General features: G+C 42.4%; 1 protein-coding gene across 3 annotated transcripts in view; it reads left to right on the forward strand.

Annotated features, from left to right (window-relative positions):
- Positions 1-756: 756 nt before the first annotated feature.
- The window catches only part of AP2A1 (adaptor related protein complex 2 subunit alpha 1), a 34680-nt gene continuing 8228 nt past the window's right edge, over positions 757-27208 (forward strand). For 2 of the 3 annotated variants that reach the window (XM_088143538.1, XM_088143539.1), the window contains exons 1-15: positions 758-911; positions 7189-7257; positions 11076-11218; positions 12512-12705; positions 13291-13420; positions 14900-15001; positions 15514-15622; positions 16299-16449; positions 17335-17503; positions 19684-19821; positions 20041-20223; positions 20994-21091; positions 21466-21697; positions 22442-22606; positions 23319-23479. In XM_088143538.1, the coding sequence (XP_087999664.1) occupies positions 845-911; positions 7189-7257; positions 11076-11218; positions 12512-12705; positions 13291-13420; positions 14900-15001; positions 15514-15622; positions 16299-16449; positions 17335-17503; positions 19684-19821; positions 20041-20223; positions 20994-21091; positions 21466-21697; positions 22442-22606; positions 23319-23479 (2111 nt within the window). In that variant the 5' untranslated portion in view covers positions 758-844. Of the gene's footprint in view, positions 912-7188; positions 7258-11075; positions 11219-12511; positions 12706-13290; positions 13421-14899; positions 15002-15513; positions 15623-16298; positions 16450-17334; positions 17504-19683; positions 19822-20040; positions 20224-20993; positions 21092-21465; positions 21698-22441; positions 22607-23318; positions 23480-24177; positions 24241-27208 lie in introns of all 3 variants that reach the window. The other variant, XM_088143537.1, reaches the window with a different exon arrangement.

The raw sequence follows: 27208 nt of genomic DNA on the forward strand, positions 1-27208 counted from the left end.
TACGCAACATCGTGGCCGATCCTAAAAAAGCGAACATACCGTACTTGTGCTCTTTAGTCCTAACGAGGAGTCAAAAGAGTCACATGGTCCTTTCCTAAACCACTAAATTCTGCCCCTAAAGGAGACAGGAAACCCCTTTCAGGCACTAGAAGGCAGAAATCGCCCCACGGCTCTCGCTCTCCGTACCTTCTACTCTCCAAGCCGATTGGCTCAAACGTGATGACGATCCCGTCGCTCTTTTCCGGAAAAACAGCTCGGCCTCCGAGCCTCTTCTCCCCAGGCTTCCTTTTGCCGCCGTTCTACCGTCAGCTTATTCAGCCAATAAACCATGGACTTGGGCTTGAAGGACGTGGCCTTTTCGCCCAATAACAGCTTTCAAGAACTGTTCCCCGCCCAGCAGTGGGCGGAGGTTCAGCTTGCTGATTTCGCAAGAAGCATCACTCACGCCGAAGCGGATTTGGGCGGGGCAGGCTTTGAATGACATTTCTTAAGGTCTATCAAGAAGTTGGGGACAGGCTGAGGCGGGCCTCTGTGAACCTCTGCCCAATGGAAAATGCAGAGCAGTAGGGGACTTATTTGACATTAAGATTCACCGGATCCAATAGGGAGAAGAGCAGGCGGGATTTAAACCTATTGACCAATCACGTAAACGTCTGGCTTATTTCAGTCAATAGAAATCATCGCCGATTTGAAAAGCGGCATGTCTGCCCAATAAAGCGTGAAAACGTTTTGTGACGGACGGAACGAGGGACCAATCGGATACGTTTAGGTCGGTTCGGTGCAGCTGGGCCAGGTTCGGGCGCGGAACGGAGCATCGCCGTGGTCCCGATCCGCTAACGTCACCATGCCGGCCGTTTCCAAGGGAGACGGGATGCGGGGCCTGGCCGTATTTATCTCCGATATCCGAAATTGTAAGTGATTGCGGCTATGGGGAAGACTGGCGGGCAGGGGGATCCGTCAGAACGGAGGGGGTCTTGTATGCGCGGGGGTACAGTGGGGGATTGGACCGAGGGGAGGATTCGGCCGGGGTTCCTGCATGGAAGGGTGGAAGCGGCCCACAATTGTGCGGGGAGGCGGCGGTGGTGGGTGGAGTGGGGGGCTCGTCTGCTGAAAGCAAAAGACTTGAGCCTCGGGGAGAGGCGCCTGCAGCCGGTTTGTCTGTTAGCTGGTCTTCGGGAAATGGAAAAAGGAAAGCAGGTAGGCTGGGAGGAGGCGACTTAATGGCAGGGTAAAGGGCGAGGCTGCCAGCCAGCAGACATGCCCGCCGGGCTCTGCGGTGTGGAAGGTGGTCGTCGCTGGGGTGGGCAGAGGCCTGCCAGTCATGGGAGGTGGATAGTGTTGGGCTGAAGAGGGCAGCGGGTGTGGGGATGTTGGGTCCATTGGAGGCGTCCCCACGTGAACGTGGAGCCTGCGGTTCGTCTCTGCGTGTGCCCGTTTTGCTTCACCCGGAAATCTTTACTGTTTAACTAAGGAGGACGGTCGGGGAGAGAAGCGCAAAGTTGTTTAGAGCGGTGGAAGTTGGGGATCGTGGCCAATGAAGAGAAACCGGAGGGATGGAGGATAGGAAAGGGGTTCTGAATTTTGCTCAGGGGCGAGATTCCATTCCTCCTCCTTCCTGACGTCCCCAAATATAAAGACTTCCAAAGGGACTGCAGATGAGCTGGACGTAGAGAGCTGTGACCTGAGGGATGGATACATACTCAGAGAACCCCGGGGACTCCACATACATACGCTTGCTCACTGCCGTAGGTTAGGGCAGGCTTTTGTAAATTTCGGGGCACATGGTCCTGTGTTTGGGAATCAGTGTGTGAAGGCTTAGGAAAGGGCTCTTGGACCTTTGCAGAAGGCCTGAAGTGTAGGCTTACTATATTTGGCTGCAAAACGCCATGGATTTACTTTTCTGTACAGCTGGTAGTCATCTGGATTTTTGCAGCCCAGATATAAGCCTTATTACAGGGATGTTGCTGCAAAATAAGGGATTGCTGTTTAGAACCTGCGTAAAAAGAGCAAGAAAGGTTGAGGAATTCAGATTGTCCGGTGGAAAACAAATTAAGCTATGGAAGGCTTCTAATCACTGTAAAGGGTCAGGTTCTCTATGGCATTCATGTCCCATTAATATCACCTAGAATCTGCAGGAGTCAAATAGAGCCTGATTGATATGGCCGAAGAATGTATTTTTGGATCCCTGCAATAAGTGATGGTTAAAAAATATCCAATCATTGTCTTTGATGGCATGTATTAGAGTCCTCTCATTTTTCAGATCTGCTTCTTCAGTCATGAAGAAAGCTCTAATGATCAGGAGACCAAGGGTGTTAACAGCATATTTGAAATCCCAAAGATTTTAAGTCAGAACCAGGTTCTTCTGTTTAGACTTTGGTATGGTTGTTTCATTGTGGCTGAATACTAATATTGTGTTTGTTTGATTCAGTCTTTTTTCCCCAGTTCCTTCTCAGGAACCCTAATCTTTGCCCCCACCCTTCCTTTTTCCAGCGAAAGAAAAAGTGTTTTGCAATGTGAATTTTGCAAGAATAATACATGCGGGAAAGCTAAGTAGCAGTTGCTAGAACGGCTTTCTATGGAGTTGAGTCAGCAGGGCTCAGTCAATGTTTTTTAGGGTGTGAATGGCTGATTTTCCTCCTCTGAAATATCCCTGCAGTTCAGAGAAAAAGTCTACATATAAGAATGATAGCTCCACTATTCTGGAAACCATATTAAAAGCTGATTTGACCAGGAAGTTGTAATTATGTTGCAACAACTTTGGTATATTGAAATTTCAGGGAAAAGTCATCCTGTAGCTAAAGTTCATGTGAATTGGCTGAGCAGCAGCAGAGAGCATGTAGGCCAATTTGATTGGAGGCAAAGGCTTTCCATGTGAGGGATACTTGGCCTGAATGGCACAGCAGCTAGCCTTAACACCTCTGAAAATATTATGGGAAGAGACTGTAACTCCATGAAGATGGTAGTACACATTCTTTGCATGCAAAAAGTTCCAGATTTTACCCCATGGAGTCTTCATTTGAAAGGATCAGGTGAAACAGGAGTAGACAATCTAGTGCTCTCTAATTTTTAGGTAATAACTCCCATTAGTCCCAGCCAGGAATTATGGGAGTTGTTGTGTAAAAGATTTTGAGGGGCACCAAGTTGTTCATCCCTGAGGTTAAAAGTGATGGGTAAGATCTTTTGTCTGAAAAAGCATTACAGAGCAAGGTTGCTTCGTAATCTGACTTAGTATAGTTTCTTCTGTTCTTACGGAAGTAGAACATTCAATTTGGTTGTTTTTAAATTGCTTTATATAGGTATGCTCCCTTGCATATCATTTATATCTGGTTAGAGATGTCAGCTTTGCTTCAGAGAAAAATCTGGGAAAGGATTGTGATACACTTCCAGAGAGGGGCGTTGTCCTAAAACAGCCAAGTTGGAAAAGAAGGTCCTGTGGCTTTAACAGCTGTGTGCAAGATGGCATTTTGTTAGTTGCAGCTTGTCATGCATAGATAACAAAAGCTCCTGCTGCCAACATTTCTTTGTGAGAGCAGCAATTAAGAATGAAGAAGCCATGTCCTTCTTGTTAAGTGCCCATTCTAGTTTCCTAAAAATACATTGTTTATAAAGACATATTATCCAATCTCTCTTGAGTGCAAGTGAGATTGGTGAATGAACAAGACCTGATCTTTTTTGCTGTTGTAAGAGTAGGAGATATAATCATTCAGTAGAAGTCAGACATATGTTTCCCAAGGCTTCAGGGTTCATATTTTAGGGTGGGATGGAAGATCCTTGAGTCACTGAACTGACCAAACTGGGTGCTGGGATTTGTGGGAGTGAAATATCAATGGAGCAACAGATCAGATTGGTGGAGGCTTTCTCTGGCAACAGTAAATGAAGTAATAGGAAGTCAGAGAAGCATTGAGAAATATATGGGAAGAGCTCAAAAAGCTAGAGAGAAGGCTGCACCTTAATTTTACTTCACACACTTTTTTCGGGGGGAGAGATATAGGAGGTCTTCCAACATAATTGTGTGGGATCTGATGGCCACATACCTAAGGAATCTCAAATTTCAAACTGGGTTTACAATTCACCCATAGCTGTGGTGAAACTCAGGCCCTTGAAAACTGCTGTGAACTTCCTGTAGGAAGAGCAGGATATGATAAATAAACACATTTCACAGATCTGCTGGCCAGTCATTCCTGTGTCGTGGATTTCTTTATACTGTACATGCATTCATACATTCTTTGATATTCATTTAAAGGGGGAATCTATTGCTTTCTAGATATTGCTGAATTCTGACTCAGATAAGCCTGACCATAAGGCAGTGGTCCAGGATTATGGGAATTGTAATCCAACATGTTCTGGAAGTGGAATTTCCCCACTTCTGAATATAGTGGCGTCTACCCAGAGAGGTGAACAAAGAGCTCTTACATTGCCTGTTCTTAAGGAACTGTAATTCTTAAGCAAAGGAAAGTTGGCAGGCCTCACATTCCCTCAACAGGGTGCTATTGGGACAAAAGGAGAGATCAGTCTAAGGAAGTTTACTTCTGTAAGTGTGATTTTTGTTAGAACACCCCAGGAAGGAAGGAAGGAAAGAAAGAAAATGTTTGAGGAAACACAGTTTTCTCTTTTAGAGGCTGATTTTCCTGCCTAAGCACAGGGAATGGAAGTAGTGTTTGTTTGGATCATTTTGCTTTTGATCCAAACAAACTGATGCCTCTCTTTTGTCATCCTTCTTTTATCTATTGGAATATGTACTCCAGAAAATAAGCATAAAGAAATACAATATCCTTGAGAGGATCGCTTCCATGGTATGGCATAAATAATAGCCCCTACCTTGCAGGCAACTCTGTAATCACAAGATGAGGGCTTGATAAACAACGATGGGAATAAACTGCAACCTAGTACATACATCTCATTACTCTTTGTGTGAGGGAGTAAATCATTATTAAACTATGGTTTAAAGATAGTTTACGATCCTAGTTTGAATGGGCATATTAGGGCCTAATTCTAGGACTAGATGCCCAAGGAGCTAACCTTTTTTGGATTGGTTTTCCTGCTTTCATGGAGAGAGAAATGAACAAGTTAAGCGTACTAGTATGCTGTTTCACACTTAGATGGATGGATCTGCTTTCTTCTTTTATTTTTGTTTTTTAAATGATTATTTTTCTCTCTTGAAGAAATTTGGGACATAACATCTTCTCAAATCAAATGATATTCTCTTCCATCTGCATCCTTCAGATATTTTAGGCACAGCTTTCCCACTGTTAAAAGGATCGTGTTGTACCTGTTGGTTGCATAGTGTTAAATAAGGGAACCTGATAGAAGAGATGGAGGGGGAAGAGGTGGCAACCCTAATTCAGCACAAAAGACATTGCTGGACTTTTTAAAGCAAAGGGCTCAAAGCCCTTTACTTCCATTGGTGAATTTACCAGTTTAATTTTCTTATACATTCATGAAAAAACCCCCCAAAGGACTTTGTAGTCTATTACTGATGAAATTTGCAAATAAAAAAAGAAAAGGAATTGTTACCAGTCTCTGCTGACATCTGGGTTTATTACTTTTTGACTCAATAGCGGATTTCAGATATGGCCCCTTGCAGTCGATTTCTCTGAATGAAGTGGCTAACTTTCTTTCCCTTTCTATAAAGTCATCTTTCTTACTCCCGATTAATGTGTTTAAGTCCTGGGCAAGGAATCACTCTTTTCTCCATGTCCCACCAAAAGGGCAGCCAGCGTGCCCCATATACAAAGCAGCTCCATCCTAGGAACATTTATGCATACAAATCTATTTGTTTCAGCCCTCATCCTGCTCAGCTGACTTACTTGTGGATCACCTTCTGCCTGTTAGGGCAAATGTTCCCTTAGCCTCCTGGGAGCATTTACTCTCCAGGTCCACTAAACGTAGATCTGTTTACTCTCTCTTGGCAGTTTTGGTATAAGACTCAGTGGTTGTTGCAGCCGTCTGAGAAGGGGTGCACTACCCATTGCTTCTGTTGGGCTGATGTCTGTTTTAGAAGATCTGCAACTGGAAGACTTTGATTTTAATTGAAAAGCAGCCCCTAGCAATGTGTATACATGAAGACTTTTCCCTGCATGCTATTTATTTATTTATTTATTTCAAATGCTTATGTGCCTCACTTCTAGCTGAGAGTTTTCCTGGAGTAGCTTGCCACACTCTAAAAATGATGAATATTACTATGAAAACAAAGACAGTGATTAAAAATGTACCACATAAAAACAAAACAGTATGGACAGCAGATAAAGACTGGTTAAAAAAACCTCACGGTATAACATTTCAGATATTAGTGTAATCATGAATTCAAATATATGAAAAAGAATAAAAGCATCTTTGCTTTGTGCCATAAGGATAGTAGGTACCAGGCCTGACTTACTTGGGAGCCATCCATAGCCAGGGGCAACAGAACTCACTGCAGTGGGCATCTACTAATTGCAGATCAGCATGGAAGGGCTCTGGAGCAGAGCCTTTGAGGATGATCGTAGTAGATGAGCTGGAACATATGGGAAGAGATTCCTTCACACACTGTGGGCCTAATCTCTTAATACTTGTATAAAGAAACACCAGCAATGAACTGGTACCAAATTGGTACCACTTGAATTGGTACCAAAAGCAAACTATACTATTCACTCCATCCAAATACCTTTCAGCAGCTTCCATCGAGCAGCAGCTTGGGAAGAACGCATTTTGATTGCAGAAAAACAATATAGCAGTGCAGACTTTGCCTCCTCCTGCTCTGATCAAAAATCAGAGTCCCCCAATTGCTTTTAAGTTAAGAAGAAAAGTTGGGAGCTCCAGTCTGATTTACTTTTTGTATAGTTTGGTCCTGAGAGGTATCACTGAGAGAAGCAGGGAATGGCCTGTTGTTCCTATGCTTTAGGTATATGGCAGCCGTCCCCGAGATGGTACTTCCAGATATGTGGGAATTGCATCTGGCTGGGAATTCTGGAATTAGAGTCCAACTCACTCAGAGACAATAGGCTGGGGAAGGTTTTGCTTTTTCATGCTGTTTTATTCATGAAGCATATGTGGTGGTTTGTCATCATCCGTTGGCATTTATCTGACCCCTTTCCTTGTCTCACAAAATAATAGTTAATAGTTAAGCATTCAGCACCAAGCAGGCACCCCGAGGATTGTGTATGGAGGTTGAGTATTGCCCGTGTTTCATTCCTTGCTTGTCATTTCCAGGTAAGAGTAAAGAGGCTGAAATTAAACGAATTAACAAGGAGCTGGCCAATATCCGGTCCAAATTTAAGGGTGAGTTCTTGCACTGTTTCCTTGCTCCTTCTCCCCTTCTCCCTTTCGCTATTCTGCAGCATAAGCCAGCTTTGTCTCACCACACATCCCTGCAGCAACTCCATCAGTGACTCAGCCCAGTTTACTCACTGTCTCTTGTTTTTGTTCTCTCTCTCCCTTGACAACCAGGCTCCTCTCTAGCACTTTTCAGGTTGGTTTGGCTACTGTCATCTATCTTCTCTAATACATGTCATTGATGCTTCATAGAAAGGAACTGTTTGTAGCAGGCCTGTGGGCAGTAGATGAAGAATGGCCCTGGACTCAAGGTTGAAATGCTGAAAAGCTAACCTGTTCCAGCCGAGACAATGAAATGAAGTGGAAAGTATCTGATTCTAGGTGGTGCTGACTATAACAAACCACAGTGATGTCAAAATGATGACATGCGTATGATTACTTGCATCATACATCTGACAAAAGTATATAGGTTGTAGAATTTGTGTGATGACATCATTTGTCCCTCCTGTGGATACCTGTAATTCTAGGCCCTCAAATTGAACCAGGAGTTTCCTATCTCTTCTGAGTCTAGAAGTTGCTTATGGAATCCTGCAAATCTGGGCACTTGTTTTTATTTAAGGAAACAAGTTTCTGGCTCTCAGTACTTGATAGCCTCTCAGCCATTTCTTTTATTTATATGTATATCTTTGAAAAAATAAAGTAAAGTAATTAGTAAGTTATTATTACTTTACTTTCTTTACTTTTTTTCAAAATGTGTATTGTTTTTATTCTCTTAAAAATTTGTTTAATAAAATTATATATGGAATAGATATAGACCCAGGCTGTGCCCGAAAACACCTCTGTGGATCTCAGCACAAGAAGCATTTTACGGAAGAGAAACAATAGGCAAAGATAAATGGTTAACGTACCAGAGTCAGACATGACTTAACGACTGAACAACAACAACAACAAGCCAGGAATTATTGGAGAATCAGCAAAGGGAATATAAAATTGAATCAAGAGAGCAACTAATGGCAGAAGGATATAGTTGTCAGTGGTTTTCCCATTTACAGTTATCAGAAAGATTTAAAATGGATAAAAAGACTTATGGTATGGAGCAAAATAAGAATTTGAAGTACAACTGTGTACTGATGGTGGACATGTAATTGCTAAAATATGTAAATTTTGTTGAAATTTGAGATGGAAGAACAAATTACAAATGTATGATAAAGTGGGCTAAGAATTTTGGTTATAATATACAGATGGATCAGTGGAAAAATATGTGGTCAAAAGGGTTAAAAGTTACATTATGTTATGATCTTAAAGAGAATTTTTATAAAATGATGTATCATTGGTACATGATGCCAGAAAAATTATCTAGAATGTATAAAGGCATCCCAAATATATGTTGGAAATGTGAAATGTGAACAACATGAAGAGATGTTCTATCATGCTTGGTGGACATGTAAAAAAGGTAAAAAAATTGGATTCAAATGCACACATTGATATAGAGGATTTTAAATATTAATATTCAATTGAAGCCAGAACTTTTCCTTTTAGGACTGATGGATAAACAGTGAAAACAGTCATGTAAGTTGTTTTCATTACTGCAGCAAGATTATTATATGCACAAAGATGGAAAGATTTGGCCACCATGGAGGAATGGTTGGTGAAATTGACAGAACTTGCTGAGATGGCCAGATTGACTTCTTTGATTAGAGAAAGTCATTATTGACATTCATCAATGACTGGAAACCCCTTATGGCCTTTTTGCATGAAAAACAAGATGATTTTGTGACTTATGGTTTTGATGATTAGAATAGGTTAGAGAAAAAAGGGAATTACCATGTAATCTTAAAGGTTTGATTTGAATTGTAGTGTAACTGCCAAGAAGAAGATTGGAAGCTACTTCTTTATATATTTTTTTCATGTTTTCTGTTCTGTTCTTTTATTTTCTTTTTCTTTTTTGTCTCCTTTTTTCTTTGTCTCTTCTTTTCCTTTCTTTTCTTTTTTGCTTTTTCACATTTACTATATATTTTTTAATGTATTTCTTATATATGTAAAATCTCTTATAAAAATATTTTTTAAAAAAGAAAAGTAATAAGTAATTGAATAAAAAGGTGCAAAGAAAGAAAGAGGAAAGAAAGAGAAAGAAAAGAAAAAGTTTATAAAGAAGCGGCTTCCAATCTTCTTAACAGCAGTTATGGGTACATTTATATTTTACCCTTTCTCTCTAAGGTTACAGCATAGTTTCCTTCTTTCCATATTCTACCCTTTCTAATCCTCAAACCCATAAATCACAAGTTCATTTTTCTTTCTGTTTTCAGCAAAAAGTCCATAAGTGGTTTCCAGTCACTAATAAATGTGGTTATTGTCCTGTCTTTTATCAGACAAGTCAATTTTGCCATCTCTGCTAATTCTGTCATCTTCACCAGCCATTGTGGGTATTTCAGAGTCTTTCCATTTTTGTATATATAATAGTCTTGCAGCAGTTATCATATACAAAAACAATGTTCCATAACTCTTTTCTAATTGTCTATCCATTAATCCCAACAAGAAAAAATCTGGTTTCAATTGAATATTAATCTTTAAAATTCTTTGTATCACTGTGTGTATTTGAACCCAATATTTTCTGGCTTTTTTACAAGTCCACCAGGTATGATAAAATGACTCTTCATGTTTTCCATGTTTCCAGCACAGATTTGAAGTACCTTTATACATTCTAGATAATTTTTCTGGAGTCTTGTACCAGCAGTACATCATTTTATAAAAAGTCTCTTTTAAGTTATAATATAATATAAATTTCAGTCCTTTTAGCCACATATTTTCCCATTCTTTCATCAGTATATTATGTCCAAAGTTCTTAGCCCATTTAGCATCTCAGCTATTTCTGATGAAGGTCACCTGGTTGTGATTTCTCTCTGTTGCCTTTGATCCCCAATGCTTTTACTTCTCTATATTATGCATGCCAACCTTTCTTGCACAGCTCAGGTAAAAACATTCAGGACAACTATCAAAATGGTGGAAAGAAAAGTACTATTAGACAATCAGAATGGAACACAAGAGTGACTTTTTGCCCTAGTAGCAACATCTTTGAAATTTCGGATTAAAGTACATTTATTTTGTGTACTATAAGTCTTTTGATCACTGTTGGGGGTTGGGATTGTGAAGAATCCAGTTGCATCTAAAATTGGTATGTAGATTGCATCAGAAATGTGTTGTATAAGACTCCTGCACATAGTTTTATTTTCTCATTGTGTGAAAACAAATGCATTCACTGATATCTGCATAGGTAGGAGCAAACACATCTTCTTCATCAGAAAGTGAGTGAATGGAGAAAAAGAGAACTCTCTGTTCTTCTCTGCTTCACTGGCCAGAGTAGCTGAAAAGTGATGGGAAGTGTTAATCAAGGTCTTTGCTGTTCTCCAGTGTGGCTTTTGTGGTAAACAGAACTTCCAGGCCCATTGGCAGCTTCATTTCTGCCACTGGGATATCTGATGAACTGGGACTTGCCCAGTCTCAGCAACCTATCCTACAGGTGGAGAATGAGCAGAATATTGTGTGGCTTATAGCAGCCTCCCCCAAACTGGGCATCCAGAAGATTAGTAGAGATGAGTAGTCTACCAGGAAATTAAAGGGGGTCATATGAAAAGGAAAACAGGAAGATATTTCCTGTGTCCTTGACTCCTGCTGACTAAATGGCTTTCTGGGAGCTCGCAGTAGAAGGCCAGGGTGCTGTTGTACTGTCCTTTCTCCCTCCCAGCTGCCTTGCAGATGCCTCTCTCCTTCCAGCAGGGCAAGTGATCTTCCTGCCCCACTCCCCACCTGTCACTCTCCCCTCTCAGGAGATAAAGCCTTGGATGGTTACAGCAAGAAGAAATATGTCTGCAAGCTGCTTTTCATCTTCCTGTTGGGCCATGACATCGACTTTGGGCACATGGAGGCCGTCAACTTGCTCAGCTCCAACAAATACACAGAAAAACAAATTGTGAGTAGGCACAAGGGTAGTGGGATCTTTAAAAAAAAAAAAAAATCCTGGATTTCACTCCCTCATTATTTTGATTTTCCACGTGAGAAATAAATCACAGTAGTGTGCCTGGTAGATTTCACTGAAGAGAAAAAGCTATGACGCCAAATCTGTAAATCAGTTATTTGGAAGATTCTGATTCTGAATATATGTATTATATATAAATTATCCTATTCATCCTCCAATGTAGCATATGTTGTCCTGCCCATCTTTATTTTATCCCCACAACAAACCTGTCAGGTAAGTTAGGTTGAAGAAGAGTGAATAATTGGCACAAGATCAGTCTGGGTTCTATTAGACCTAGTCTGGCATTCTAACTATACACCATGTTAGCTCCTGGGTTGTACAGTCAAGTGGCTGGGTTCATGCAGCATGTTAAACCTTAAATCCAAGTTAAAACACAATTGCTGTATTTACACTTGCCTAAACAAGAAACCATACTGTGGCTTAATGTGATGGCTTAGTTCACACATACTGTGGCAATGCCTGAGTTCCTGCAAGATGCTGAATGAGAAAAACCAAGTTACAGCACTCATTGTACGACCCCCTCCTATCCTTACTCCTAACAATCCTATGGATTGTTGCCATCCAGAATCAGTGTTCCCACCTCAATTGCTATTTTATGTGAACTAGGCCTCAGTGGAGATTTGAGTCCAGGTCTCTGTATTCCATTCTTCCCTCTTTCCTAATCTTGTCACAAGATGCATTCTTTCTCCTTAACTTTGGAGCCATTCTGATAAGGAGATGAGAAGTATTATCCTTCATTAATAAAGCAGTAGCTGAGCTTGTTGAAAGTTGAAGAAAAAGAAAAAATACTTTCCCATGCTTTGGAGGGAAATAGTGGGGCAGCTAGTGAAAATGCCAGAGGAAGGGCTTCTGCAAGGCTGTATTCCAGAGAGGAAATCAACATTAATTGAATAGCACTCTCTTTATCTCTTTTGGGCATCCAGCCAGCCTTATTATAACCCTTGTCTGCTGAAGGACAAAGTGATCCACTGGCAGTGCCTTGGCATGCAGTTTGGCTCATTGAAGCAGGACTGGGGGAGATGCATATGTTCCTAACTACAGCTCCCAGCATTCCTCACCATGGCCATACTGGCTAGGGTTGCTGAAGCATGTAATGCAACAAGATTTGGAGGATCACTGGCTCCCTACCCCTATAGTAAAGGTATTAGTAAAGGTATGCCCCTGCCTGTCCCACAATGCCTAACTTACCCTTGCTTCTCTCTGCCCCTTTTGTGTCTACTCTTCTAGGGCTACCTGTTCATTTCAGTGCTGGTGAACTCCAACAGTGAGCTGATCCGCCTCATCAACAATGCTATTAAGAATGACTTGGCAAGTCGCAATCCCACCTTCATGTGCCTGGCCCTGCATTGCATCGCCAATGTTGGCAGCCGTGAGATGGCAGAGGCCTTTGCTTCTGAGATCCCCCGTATCCTGGTGGCCGGGTAAGGCAGAGTCAATGCAGGAAGGATTTACTATGTGGGGTAAGATGGGTATTTTTATTATGATATTTAGGAACATCAGAAGCTTGTTTGTAACAGAAGAGATTATTTTATTCACCTGCATGGCATTACTTACACCATTTTGACCCCATCCTAAACCCTCTAGTTTCATTGAAACTAAAAACCCCAGAATTTCCAGCCAAAAGGAACAGTGAGAATTCCAAGAATTGTAGCCCCAATTCCATTGTTAGGACATTGTTAGGCTTAAGTTTGTGCAGGTGTTAGCAATGTTCAGTAACAATTGGAGACAATACAACAACTCCAGGTGTCTTGAAATTGAAGCTTCTCAGAACTGTGGTTCAGCAACATCTGAAGGGTCTCAATTGCTCCTACTTCAAACTGGGGAAAATTACAAGATGCTTTCCAGTATCTCAAGCAACCACGTATTTTCTCCATTATCAGCTGTCTGATCCTTTTATCTGGTGATGTCAAAGATTGAACCTAAAACCTTCCATTAGCAAGGCATTGTCATTCCTCCCCTAAGATATCAACTATCTGACCCACTTGTTTGTCCATATTACACCTCAGTGATACCATGGACAGCGTGAAGCAGAGCGCTGCCCTTTGCCTCTTGCGCCTCTACAAGACTTCCCCTGATTTGGTGCCAATGGGAGAGTGGACGTCACGTGTGGTGCACCTTCTGAATGATCAGCACATGGTATGTAGTTGCCCTTCCCAGTTCCATTGTTAGGACATGAAATCATTTGTCACCCCCACAATGATTTGTATATGGTACGTCCTTCCCACTCATCATCATATAGTAGAGTCCTCTGAACATTCAGTTCTGCTTATTCCCTTAAAACCAGTGACCAAGCTATTCGAAATATAGTTGCATTCATGCCATACATTTAACTATATTAGTTAAAAATCTGTTAGATACATTTGTACAACAAATTAACTTTGATTAATGTTAATCTTGGTCATAGTTCTTGTGGCTTATTGTATTGTGAATATCTAGTTTATTTGATTAATTTATGGTTTGACATACGTTATGAATGCAGAAAATGATTTAATTTAATAACCAGATTAATTGTAGGGTGAACACAAGTTATGAGTAGTCAGACTTTTATATCAGCCTTTTCCAATATGGTACCGTTCAGAAGGGCCTTCAGCTCTCATCATTCCTATCCTAACTGGCAGTAGAGAACCAACAATTTGGAGGCACCAAGACAGGGAGATTGCTGTACAGGTAGTCCTCACTTAATGTCCACAATTGGGACTGGCAACTTCCTCGCTTAGTGACATAGCATTAAGCGAAAAATCATGTAACTAAGCTGGATTTATGACGTCATTTCCACCACATTAGTTAAGTGATTCACCCAAGGTCATAAAGTGAGACATCACATGACCGTGATGTGCAGTTTTACTGCTGGCTTCTCCCTTGACTCTTCTTGTTGGAAGCCGGCAGCGAAGCACACAAATGGCAATCATGACCGCAGGACACTGCAACAGTCGTAAATGCCCGCTGGTTGTGAACCGCCCAAATCTTGATCACATGACTGCAGGGATGCTGCAACAGTAGTAAGTGTGAGGACTGCTCATAAGATTACTTTTTCAGCGGCATTGTAACTTCAAATGGTCGCTAAACAGGGCAGTCATTAAGCAAGGATTACCTGTATGCAGATAAAAGAGCAGTTTTGTGGAAGAAGAATTAGTTTGCTTGTGGAAATAGTACATGCTAAAAACTAATGTGAAGGTAGCCAACTGCATACTTTGCTGGAAGAGAAGCTTGTTGGCTAAAGCATCACAAATTAACATCTCCAGTGAATTTCTTGGCTAATGTGAAATGAAGAAGTGTGCAATCTGATGTTTCCTTTGTATCTTAGACACTCAACCCTCTTGATTTCCTGTCTTGCTTTCATACATATCCTAAGACTATGTGTGTACTTTGCACACCATAGTAAATGTATGGATGGTTTATGGCCAGCAGGTTGTAGGAACTCAGCTTTTGGTGAACCAAGCCGTCATATGGTCTTAGTATGCTTTATTTATTTGGGCATAGCCTATTACGTGAACCCAGCAATTATGCTTTGTTTATGGGGGTTTAAAATTAATGTGTTGTGCACTGTTGGCCAGTGTAGCTGCAGCTCCTATAGGTCTCACTTGGTGCTCCATCTTTCTCCCCCTCACAATACAGGGCGTGGTCACAGCTGCTGTCAGCCTCATTGCTTGCCTCTGCAAGAAGAATCCCGATGACTTCAAGACATGTGTCTCCCTGGCAGTATCCAGGCTTAGCAGGGTGAGTGAGGAAAGGAGAGCCAAGAGTCCATTCCTTTGCTTAGCATTATTGCACTACCTTATGTTTTGTTTCAGCAAATTTATTTGACATTTGTGGTAGAGGGTTAGGGTTAGGGTTATCATATAATGATAAAGCAACAGTGCATATAGCTAGTGGTGGATTTAGTTTGGTGCTTCCAGCAACAATTCTCCAACTTCTACCTGACATGATATATCTGGCACACACTTGTTCGTTCTTTTGCTGTATCACACACCTATCTTCTTTTCTGCCCATAACAGCAGTTTGGGAAGTTGGGACCTTAAATTGTGAAAAGTAGTATAAGGGGCATTTATCTTCCCATAGTTTGGGTCCACGTCCTGTGGCATAGCTAATTTTTTTCAGGGAGCTGGGATCCATGGACTTTTGTGATAATAGCATAGAGATAGTTGGGGAATATGGCTGTTCTGATACACCAAATGTGGACACTTCTGACTGGCTCACTGAGCTGTCCTGCTTGTACCCTCTCCTTTCAGATTGTGTCTTCGGCCTCCACAGATCTCCAGGACTACACCTATTACTTTGTGCCAGCCCCTTGGCTCTCAGTCAAGCTTCTGCGGCTGCTGCAGTGTTACCCTCCCCCAGGTAACAGAAATGGGGTCTTCTGCTCAATGAAATCAAGGATAGTACTGGAATATGTCAGTTTCCTGGTGTAGAACATTTGGTTGAACTTCTTGCCGTTTTGCAGTCCTGTCCTTAGTAAAATGCGTAGAAGCAATGCATCCTTTTTATTATTAATATGTTTTACCTTTTCATCACAACACCATTTTCTATGTATAATTCAGAATCATTGACTGTCTTGAATGCATTTTTGGCAAATAGATGGGATATGAATTTAATAAATAAAAATAACATTAGCTTCTCCTCATCTCTTCTTTTTTCTAGGCCTGTTCAGGGAAGTCACTTTTTCCTGCTCTGTTAAGGAGCCTGCACAAACACTGTGCTCATGCCCTTCCCCCTCTTCTCTCCTCTGCATTTGGCCATTGATAATACCTATCATCTTTATAGCACTACAAACACACTGAGCTTTGGTTGTGTTTCCATATGGAGACTTTCAGAACAGAGAATGGATGGTCTGGTCTTAAACTGGTGGGAAACTGGAAGTTTTTTCATTTGCCATTAAATATAGATTCTCTTGGGTAGGTTGGGGAGACATGATGAATGGCTGATAGGGACTAGAATTCCTGTTTGTTATGCTAACTGGCATCCCCCCACATTAAGATGCTGCTCTTTGGCTCCATATTTTCTGCTTTCTCTGCAGAAGATGCAGCAGTGAAAGGACGCCTGGTTGAATGCTTGGAGACTATCCTCAACAAGGCTCAGGAACCCCCCAAATCCAAGAAGGTCCAGCACTCCAATGCCAAGAATGCTATCCTTTTTGAAGCCATCAGTCTCATCATCCACTATGACAGGCAAGCATCTAACTTTGGTTGCGGGGGGGTTGTACTAAAAGTCTTTAGATTGGATCTGGGGAATGCATTGTTATTATTCTGAACTGACCCCAGATAGTAGGAGCTGCGCACTGTTAATACATGACTGCATCCAAATTGGTAATGCCATTCTCTTTTGGAGACGCACTGTCCTCCATGCACTCCCAGAACTGCATTCATACCCTGTTCTCCCTTGATAACATTCGGCTTCTACTCAGAAATGCCCATCTTGGTCTTTGAATGCCTCCATTGATATTGTTGATACATTGATACTATTGGAGACTTTTTAAAAGCCAAGTTGCAGTGGGACACTGGGGGGGGCGGTATGTGTATGTGCAACATTTGAGGAGGGGTGAATTAGCCAAAAGAGCTCTCCTAAATGCTCTTTTGAAAAAATAATTTGGTTCCAACTGAGTTTTTAACCTGATCATTACAAGGAAACAGATGAAGAATTCTGATCATTCTGAGTTTTCCCAATTTGTGGGAGAAAGAATGAGACCTGGGTTAGACATCAGTAGGATAAACAGAAACAATATAGACTCTATATGGCCCACAGACCCAAAGTTCTTCAGTATCAACTAATATTGATCCAAAACTCCGGGGGGAGGGAACTTGTGTGGCTTCCCAGGGTTTCTGTAAAGTGCCAGTGTCAGCCATTAGAAGCTACAGGCAGAGCCAGAGAAACAAAAGAGAACCATGACAATCAAATAAAAAAAGAACAAGAGTGGTTTTATAGAATGAGGCTAGAATCAGGTGGATTGTTGGCCCACTCAGAGACTTGAGAGTCTGACAGTCAAGTGTGAGCTACATGTGGAGTACTCCCTGCTGTGCCTACTCTGGAGTTAACCACGACTTCTTGTTCTGCAGTGAACCCAACCTGCTGGTGCGTGCATGCAATCAACTAGGCCAGTTCCTGCAGCATCGAGAGACCAACCTAAGATACCTAGCCCTGGAGAGCATGTGTACCCTAGCCAGCTCCGAATTCTCACATGAAGCTGTCAAGACCCACATTGAAACCGTCATCAATGCTCTAAAGGTCAGGCTCTGAAAAGGCATATGCAGAGCAAATGGGAAAGGCAACTTTCATGGGGAGCTAGGGTGTAGGACTGAGTGAGAGCGACTTCCAAAATGTCTCAGTCCTGTTTGCAGGTGGTGAGGTGATGGGGAGAGTGCAGGCACAGCCATTTCCCAAAGGAAGTTCCTCAGTAAATTCTCTGCTATCAAATGTAATTTCTGTTAACAGTGAATGAAACATTATATGTCACAACCTGAGCACCTCATCCTAAGTTGATGGGAGGCAAGGTTAAAAGAGAAGGTCAGCTCTCTAGCCTAAACACAGGAAGGGGCAAACTGTGACCCATGGGCTGCATGAGGCACCCCAGCCTCCAACTTGTGGGTCAAGATTGCAACCCTGAAATTCAGTGGCAGAATTTTCAGTCACTCGAGTTTTAGCTTTTTTCCCAACAAATAAAAGGTGAAAATGCATCTATTCTTTAACACTCCCCCAAGCCTGAAGGGCTGAAATATATATGTACATGAGAGAATGTGGCCCACAGCTTGCCCACCCCTTCTGTAGAGCATAGGGAAGAAACATAAGAAAGTAAAGAGCTCAGCTGAAACGGGAAGGAAGTGGTCAGGGTTATGTAGGTTCTACAGTCATTTTGTCAAGTATGGAATTTGGATTCGGAAGCCTAAAGTCGTGATTTTTGTTTTAATCTATTTGATTGTTTTACAAGGCAGCTTTCTAGTATTATGAATGTAACTTTAATTGCTTGAATATACATTGATGAAATGTCAAAAGCCTGGCCAAGATCTAAGCAGAATGTACTGAGTTGAGGCTTCAGTATCCTGCTAGGTTTTTACTTCTTTCTGTGGCTAACAGTTTCAAAGGAAATTAGACAAATCCTGAAAATATTGGCAAGGGGCTCAGTTTACAAAAATGGACATGGATGCGGAATTAAATCATTTATTTATTTGCTTATTACATATACATATTGCTGTAATCTCCAGGGATTCCTAGAAGTCAACACATAATTATATATAATGAAAATTAAAATGTCCACAGTAAATTAATAAACAAAAACAATCCAAATGACTCCACTATTAACTGGAGATAGTTGTTCTCTGGTCAGTCCCCAAATGACTTTGAAGAACTCAATTTTAACCAACTTTGGTAAGGTTTACCAAGGAGGGGTCTACTCTAACTTCAAAAGGAAAGCTGTTTCATTGCTCTAGTGCCATTAGTATATTAAAAAAGTGTCTCTGGGATTCAGCCCCCCTCACCTCACAGAAGTGGAGAACTATCAGTAGCTTTTTGTGGGAAAAATGTATCAGAAGTATTGATTCCCATTGGAGAAGCAGTCCTGCAAGTACCTAGTTGCCAAGACATGTAGAGCTTTATTGATTATAAACAGGACTTTGATTTCACCCAGAAACTTAGCTGGAAATCAGCTTGCACAAGTAGTAGAAGAAACAAGGGGAAAAAAAGCTAAGTTTATAGTGAATGCCACTGGTTGAGTCCTACAATCACTACTTGAGTCTTACTTACTGTTTCATGTACAGAATTTACAGTATCTAGATTTTAGGAACCATCTTTTATGATGGTTGCATTGCCATAACTTCTGTTCCTTTGGACTTCTTTTGGGAATTCTTATGAGTTTAATGATCGGAGAGTAATGGACCACAAAATTGGGGTAAAGTTTGGAGAAAAGAAGAGAGAACCTGTCAGGCCCAGCCCAAGAACAACAACGAGGCAGTCCAGTCCAGTATAGTTCCTTTATTAGCTTGCACCTAATAGATAGAATCTCGCCAGACTAAACCTATGCTAAAGCAACTAGTGGCTATACCCCATGAGACTCTAGGGAGAGGCCATTCTCAGCTTCTTCACCTTCTCACAGTCCTGCTGCTGGCTGAGAAAGCACTTGCTCTGTAACCTCTCCAGGAATGCTCCCCCTCCCTCCTGATAACCTTGATCCTCCATTCCAGTATCCTCCTCGCACATACCTTCCACTACAGAACCCCACTGAAAGGACTGGAGCATCTTTTAAATCTGACATCCTCTTAATTCTTCCTTGTACATCTAATCTTTTGCATTCTTGGTCTCAGGAGATGCACTTTGCAGCTTGTATCTGAGCCAAATTGGAGCTGGAATTGAGACTTAATTAATGCTGAAGGCAAAAGCTCTGCTCACTGCTTAACCCCCATCTCCTTTCACAGACGGAACGGGATGTGAGCGTGCGCCAGCGGGCTGCTGACCTCCTCTATGCCATGTGTGACCGTACAAATGCCAAGCAAATAGTCTCGGAGATGCTTAGCTATCTGGAAACAGCAGATTACTCAATCCGTGAAGAGATTGTGAGTAGGGGTTGCCAACTCAGTGGGAAGGGGAACTGGAAGCCAGACCTTGGGTCTTTTCATCTCAGTAGATTGCAGAGATCAATCAAACAATGAGAAACAAGAGAAACAATGAGAAACGAGAGAAACAAAATGAATGCCTGCCTTAACATGGAAACTGGTCTGGAGAAGGCAGACCAGTTGGGAGCTGGCAGCAACATTTTCTTTTTCTTCTCTCAGGTGCTGAAGGTGGCCATCTTGGCTGAGAAATATGCAGTAGACTATAGTTGGTATGTGGATACCATCCTCAATCTGATCCGCATTGCTGGTGACTATGTGAGTGAGGAGGTATGGTACCGTGTCATCCAGATTGTCATCAACCGGGATGATGTGCAAGGTTATGCAGCCAAGACCGTCTTTGAGGTGTGTGGCCTTGACTTGGGACACTGACTGTCTCTTCTTACCTCTTTATAGCTCTGAAGAGAAGGCTTTCTTTTCCCTCCTTTTATGAATATGTGAGTCTGGCAATGAAAACTAGATGGATTGTCCATTATTATTTCATTGTTCAAGCATATGTAGCCATAGACAAGAAATAAATATCTTCAGGGGATACTAAAAAGGATTGGAAGAGCAAAGCGACTTAATGAGGACTGAGCATCTTCAGTGCCCACAAAATGCTAAATGTTTATTGATGCAGGGGAATGAAATGAAGTATTTTGGAGTAGGTTATGGCTGATTAAGAGGGGCAGTATAACAAACCTGGGGGGGTATGACTATTGATGTGCTCCATTCAGATACTGAAGCAATGAGCATGAAACTGAGCAAACTCAGGGAGGCAGTGAAGGACAGGAAGGCCTGGTGCAATATGGTTCATGGGGTCATGAAGAGTTGGACACGACTAAACGACTGAACAACAACAATTCAGATATAGTTCTGCAGTATGTTTGATGCTGAATGTATCAAATTCTGGGATGTCTGAGATTGCCATGACCATCAATATAAGAGTCTGAAAGGACTTGATGCTCCTTAAGCATTGGCTCTCATGGGGTTGGTTAGGAAAAGAGCTCAAAGAATACTCTTCCTGTCCTCCTTTTAAGAGCAGTGATTTCATACTAAACTAAAATAGGAGCTTCTTCTCGAGCTGCATCTGCCTAACTGTCCACCATGCACTGTATTTGGTTTTCATTTTCCAGGCCCTCCAGGCTCCTGCTTGTCATGAGAACATGGTGAAAGTTGGAGGTTACATCCTTGGGGAATTTGGGAACCTCATTGCTGGGGATCCCCGTTCCAGGTAGATAATATGAGAGGAAATGGATTGACCTGGGGGATGGGGTGGGGTGGGGTAGGGTAGGGTAGGGTAGGGTAGGGTGAAGTGGGGGCTCATCTCCTATGAGGAAAAAAACAGACACTGGGATTATACTGAGACTGTAGCTTCCAGAATTCCCAGCCAGCCTGACTAAAGAAAATTCTAAGAGTTGCAGCTCCAGCACATCTGGAGAGCTATATCATTCTCTTGTTTTATGAGGCACTTAAATTGGGGAGGCTTGTCCCATCATTCTTTGATGTTGTGAGCAAAGCCTGTGAGAATGCCTCCTTCACATTTCCTCACCTGTAGATCTCAGGGGCCCTGACTCATGTTGTCTCCTGTTCCCCTTTCTCCACCAGCCCTCTGGTTCAATTCAACCTCCTCCACTCCAAATTCCACCTCTGCAGTGTCTCTACCCGGGCCCTACTCCTGTCCACCTACATCAAATTCATAAATCTCTTCCCTGAAACAAAGGGCACCATCCAGGAAGTGCTGCGCTCGGACAGCCAGATCCGCAATGCTGATGTGGAACTGCAGCAACGCGCCGTTGAATACCTCAAACTCAGCTCTATTGCCAGCACCGATGTCCTGGTGAGGGAGGAACTGAGAGTGGGATGCTGGTATCCCCATCTCTCAGGGAAAACAGATCCTTACCTATTCCTTGTGAAGAGTTGTAGCCATGATCTGAAAAAAGCTGGTTCAGGGAGTATTGGAAAAGAGAAAACAGGAAGCTTCTCTTTGGTGGAATGAATCAGAATTTGGCATTTTTGTACTTGGTCCAAAGCCAGTTTTTACCCTTTTACCTGAGAATAGAGTGGGCTAGGGTGGAACTTCAATTGTATATTGGCCTTTGAGGAGTACACTGCAGTGATGTCTCCAAATGAAGTGGAACTAAATGTTCTAGCCCATTTGTTTCTTTAAGGAGCAGAGCTGGGATTGGAATGAAGCAATATAGGTGTAATAATCCCTGAAGAGGCATAATGCACCTATTTGCAATGTTTGGGAGTTTTAAAAAGTGCAAAATCACACTGCTGAGGAGGTTCTAAAAGTGATGTTGGGAACCTCCTATGGCTTGCAGGTCACCTACCCTGCCATTAGAGAAGTTCTGGGCAGGTGGCCTTGTCCATTGCAGAGCAAACATCATAGAAAAAGTAGATGGCTGCACAGGGTCAGTATTATAAAACAGATAGTACACTTGTGCAGTGCTTGATCACATTGTCTTTAGGATTTCTTTACTTTACAGAACTCCTAGTTCCAGTCTTTTTCCAGAACTATGAGGTTAACTGGCTGGGTGCTGTTGGTACCTGTTCCCCATTTTCATCCTTTCTGTCTTAGGCTACAGTGCTGGAGGAGATGCCACCATTTCCTGAACGTGAGTCCTCCATCTTGGCGAAACTCAAGAAAAAAAAGGGCCCTGGGGCAGGCAGCGAGTTAGATGATGGCAAGAAGGATCCTAACTCTGAAATCAATGGAGGCATGGAGCCCTCAGCCAGCACTGCTGTGAGTGCAGGGGAGAAGGACAAGGCTGGAAAGGGGGGGGGGGGGGGCTTGGAAGGTTCCCTAGAAAGAAAAGGGTGCTGTGTGGGAAGCCTGTGGGAAGGGGAAGACAAAAATAGAAAGAACAGGAAGTAAGAACTATAAGTCCTGATGTGTTATAACCCTGTTTGATTATAAAGCAGGATTTTTCGTGCTCTGCTCATTTCCTTAGATTACACCAAAATGTCCACAAAGGTTTAGTAGATGCCCTTTGATTGCCATATGTAATCCATTACATCATCAATAGCAGCATTCTACTCTACTCCTGGCCCTTGCCTTTGCCAAAAGCTAAATTCAAACCTCAGAGGGCAGACAGCAGGCAGATAAAATGTGGAGACCGCTTAATTTCAACTCCAGTTTGCACTTTTATCACTTTCACTTTTTCCCCTTGCCTTTCATGCCAGCTAAGCCATTAGTCTTTTGCAGACTTTGTATAACAGTTCGACAGGCCCATCCCATCCCAGAGTAAAGAAGTGTAATGTACATGAAGTCCAACTTCCAGCAGTATTTTAATTGCAGATATTTTATCTTAAAACATATTAGTACAGGAGTAAAGAACCCCGGATTTAGTCTTTGTTCCTGTTATTAAGGTAGAGAGAAATATTGGGTTCAGTTTCTAAGTCAGGATCATGAAAAGGGAATTTCTCTGTCCCTTACTGTTTTCTTTCTCTTGCAGTCAACGCCTTCCCCATCTGCCGACTTGTTAGGTCTCCGAGCTGCACCAGCGACTGCACCCGGTGCCCCTGCCAGCACTGGCAACCTTCTGGTGGATGTTTTCTCTGACAGCCCCTCTGCCGCAGCTGGCCTGGCATCTGGTGCAGAAGAGAATTTCCTAAGGTGAGATGGTGACTCAGGTCCAGGCTTTCTTTGCCCCAGCCTTCCTAAGAAACAGCAGCGGTTCAGAGGGATTGACACATTGGATCAGTCTAAGCACAACTTCTTGTCAAGGGGGTGCCATTCTTTTCTGGACAACTGCTAGGAGCTCATCAAGTAGGACACAAGAGTGGTTGCTCTGTCAGGAATGCAGATTCTGATCTACAGCTGGCATGGAAGTTCATGAGGAATGAGTCATAGTGGTTGAGTGCCTGCTTTGCACACAGAAAGTTCCAGCTCAGTTCTTGGCCCCTCTGTTTACAAAGGGTAAATCATCCTCTACTACCCTAATCTGGGTAGCAGGTGATGGGAGGACTTCTTGCTACCTGAGATTCTCATCCAAGAGTGAGAAGAACAGGTAGGCGGAGAAATAGCTGCATATGTTTGTAATGAGAAGATGGCCATGTTCCAGGTACATCTTTGGATGGAATAGGTGAGAGTGATCTACAAGTGTTCATTTCCAAGTGGTTTGGGAGCTGTTGGGCTTCCTGTGTCTTGATGGGCAAGTGGCACATTTCAATCCTCATGGCCTTGTCTTGTTTTCTCTTTGACTTGTGTGTGAGAGTCTCTTTCTCTCTCTTTCTCTGCCTGTCTGTCTGCTGCCTTTTTGGAATGGTTTCCTCTCTCTTTCTCTCTCACACCTCTTACCTTGGACGAAACAGTGACTTGGAGGCACCTCCTGAGAATCCTGCATCCCTATTGGTGGAGGCTGGCCTGCCTGCAGAGTAAGGGGTTGAATCTCTCTCTCTCTCTCTCTCCCACTCTCTCTCTCTTTGCTGATTACAACCTTCACACCGCCATTTGCATTTGATTGGATTTAGCTGAGGGGAGGATCACAGATGTTAATATGATAACACTGAGAGTTCTCAAAAATAAAAAAGGAACTGCAAAGACACAGTGTAACATGTGATATGTAGAGAGTTCATAAAAGAGCTTTTAACTCTGCCCTCTGTAACTTTGTCCCATTTCTGCTCCGTTCTGTGTCGTTGCCCCATATGTTTAGAACTGCCTCCCAGAATACAGTGGGGCAATAAAGTATTTAGTCAGCCACCAATTGTGCAAGTTCTCCCACTTAAAAAGATGAGAGAGGCCTGTAATTTTCATCATAGGTATACCTCAACTATGAGAGACAAAATGAGAAGAAAAATCCAGAAAATCAAATTGTCTGATTTTTAAAGAATTTATTTGCAAATCATGGTGGAAAATAAGTATTTGGTCACCTACAAACAAGCAAGATGTCTGGCTCTCACAGACCTGTAACTACTTCTTTAAGAGGCTCCTCTGTCCTCCACTCGTTACCTGTAGTAATGGCACCTGTTTGACCTTGTTATCAGTATAAAAAACACCTGTCCACAACCTCAAACAGTCACACTCCAAAGTCCACTATGGTCAAAGTCCACTATGGCCAAGACCAAAGAGCTGTTGAAGGACACCAGAAATAAAATTGTAGACCTGCACCAGGCTGGGAAGACTGAATCTGCAGTAGGCAAGCAGCTTTGTGTGAAGAAATCAACTGTGGGAGCAATAATTAGAAAATGGAAGACATACAAGACTATTGATAATCTCCCTTGATTTGGGGCTCCATGCAAGTTCTCACCCTGTGGGGTCAAAATGATCACAAGAATGGTGAGCAAAAATCCCAGAACCACATGGGGGGACCTAGTGAATGACCTGCAGAGAGCTGGGTCCAAAGTAACAAAGGCTACCATCAGTAACACACTACGCTGCCAGGGACTCAAATCCTGCAGTGCCAGATGTGTCCCCCTGCTTAAGCCAGTACATGTCTGGGCCCGTCTGAAGTTTGCTAGAGAGCATTTGGATGATCCAGAAGAGGATTGGGAGAATGTCATATGGTCAGATGAAACCAAAGTAGAACATTTTGGTCTAAACTCAACTCGTCGTGTTTGGAGGAGAGAGAATGCTGAGTTGCATCCAAAGAACACCATACCTACTGTGAAGCATGGGGGTGGAAACATCATGGTTTGGGGCTGTTTTTCTGCAAAGGGACCAGGACAACTGATCTGTGTAAAGGAAAGAATGAATGGGGCCATGTATCGTGAGATTTTGAGTGAACATCTCCTTCCATCAGCAAGGGCATTGAAGATGAAACGTGGCTGGGTCTTTCAGCATGACAATGATCCCAAACACACCGCCCGGGCAACGAAGGAGTGGCTTCGTAAGAAGCATTTCAAGGTCCTGGAGTGGCCTAGGCAGTCTCCAGATCTCAACCCCATGGAAAACCTTTGGAGGGAGTTGAAAGTCCGTGTTGCCCAGTGACAGCCCCAAAACATCACTGCTCTAGAGGAGATCTGCATGGAGGAATGGGCCAAAATACCAGCAACAGTGTGTGAAAACCTTGTGAAGACTTACAGAAAACGTTTGACCTCTGTCATTGCCAACAACACCAGTATTGAGATGAACTTTTGATATTGACCAAATACTTATTTTCCACCATGATTTGCAAATAAATTCTTTAAAAATCAGACAATGTGATTTTCTAGATTTTTTTCCCCATTTTGTCTCTCATAGTTGAGGTATACCTATGATGAAAATTACAGGCCTCTCTCATCTTCTTAAGTGGGAGAACTTGCACCATTGGTGGCTGACTAAATACTTTTTTGCCCCACTGTACCTGCTCCCTTGCTTACTTTTTTCCAAATCCTGCATCAGAATCCACTTTTTCCATGAAGCATTTGGGACATCTCTTTATTCCCCATGTTCAGCTGCAAATAGCTAAATGTAAGCTTGTGCTACTCATACCTTTGGCATTTCACTTCTCTGTTTACCCCCGCTGCAGTTTCCTCTTCTCTTTATGATTTCCAAGATAAAATTTAGATATTAAGTCTGCAGGGGCATGAATCTGTCCATTTGAACACCAGAAAGTACTACGCACTTATAAAATAACGGTTTCTGAAGAAAAGAGGTGAATAGCTCAGGAGAAACTCACGTTGCTAGAAAGAGCATTCTTGGTGTGCTGCTAGGTTAGGAGGAGACAGTCTGGGATTTCAGGGCCATATGCAGCACCTAAGTCAACCCAGTTGACTTATCATCAGCAGGTTTCCCCTTATTTGAGGTAGGAAAAAATTAACATTGTACGTAATGGCAATCCTAAAACAGGACTCCTCTTTGAAGGGCTTGAGTCAAACAGTAATTCTGAGTTGGGTTTCTTAGGGTTGAGAATAAATTGTGGTATTTTAAGAAGTCAGGAAATCCAGATTGTGCATGAACAGGATTTCTAGATGAGAATCCATTTGAGGCAATACCTTTATTAGGTCAGTTCAGAATGACAGCATATGTACTTTATATTGGCCTTGAAAAGATCTTGGCTTCCATGAATGTTGGACTGTTTTTTCTCTCATTGGCTTTTAAATGTGAGAAATGTGTGTGTGTATATTAAAGTTAGTGAACATATTAAAACATAGCCTATAAAAGGCAGTTTGGCTCTCATCCTTTACAGGGTTTCCAAGCTTGGGAGTCCAGATGTTGTTGGATTACAGCTTCCATCATCTCCAGAAAACTTGGCCTGGGATGATGCAGTATCTGAAAAGCCAAGATTGGGAACCGTTCCTTTATAGTATATTTCAGAAATGGTCCACAGTTCTCCTTCTGCCTTGATACCTGCTCTGTGGCATGCTCTCTCTATGTATAGATGTGTGAGGTTGGATTTCCCTCCCCTGCCTTTCTCTTTCTGAT

This window comes from Python bivittatus, unplaced genomic scaffold (genome assembly GCF_059951505.1).
Source record: "Python bivittatus isolate LINGU-HERP-01145 unplaced genomic scaffold, Pbiv_v1 ctg000410_np1212, whole genome shotgun sequence".
In the NCBI taxonomy this organism is placed as follows: Eukaryota; Metazoa; Chordata; class Lepidosauria; order Squamata; family Pythonidae; genus Python; species Python bivittatus.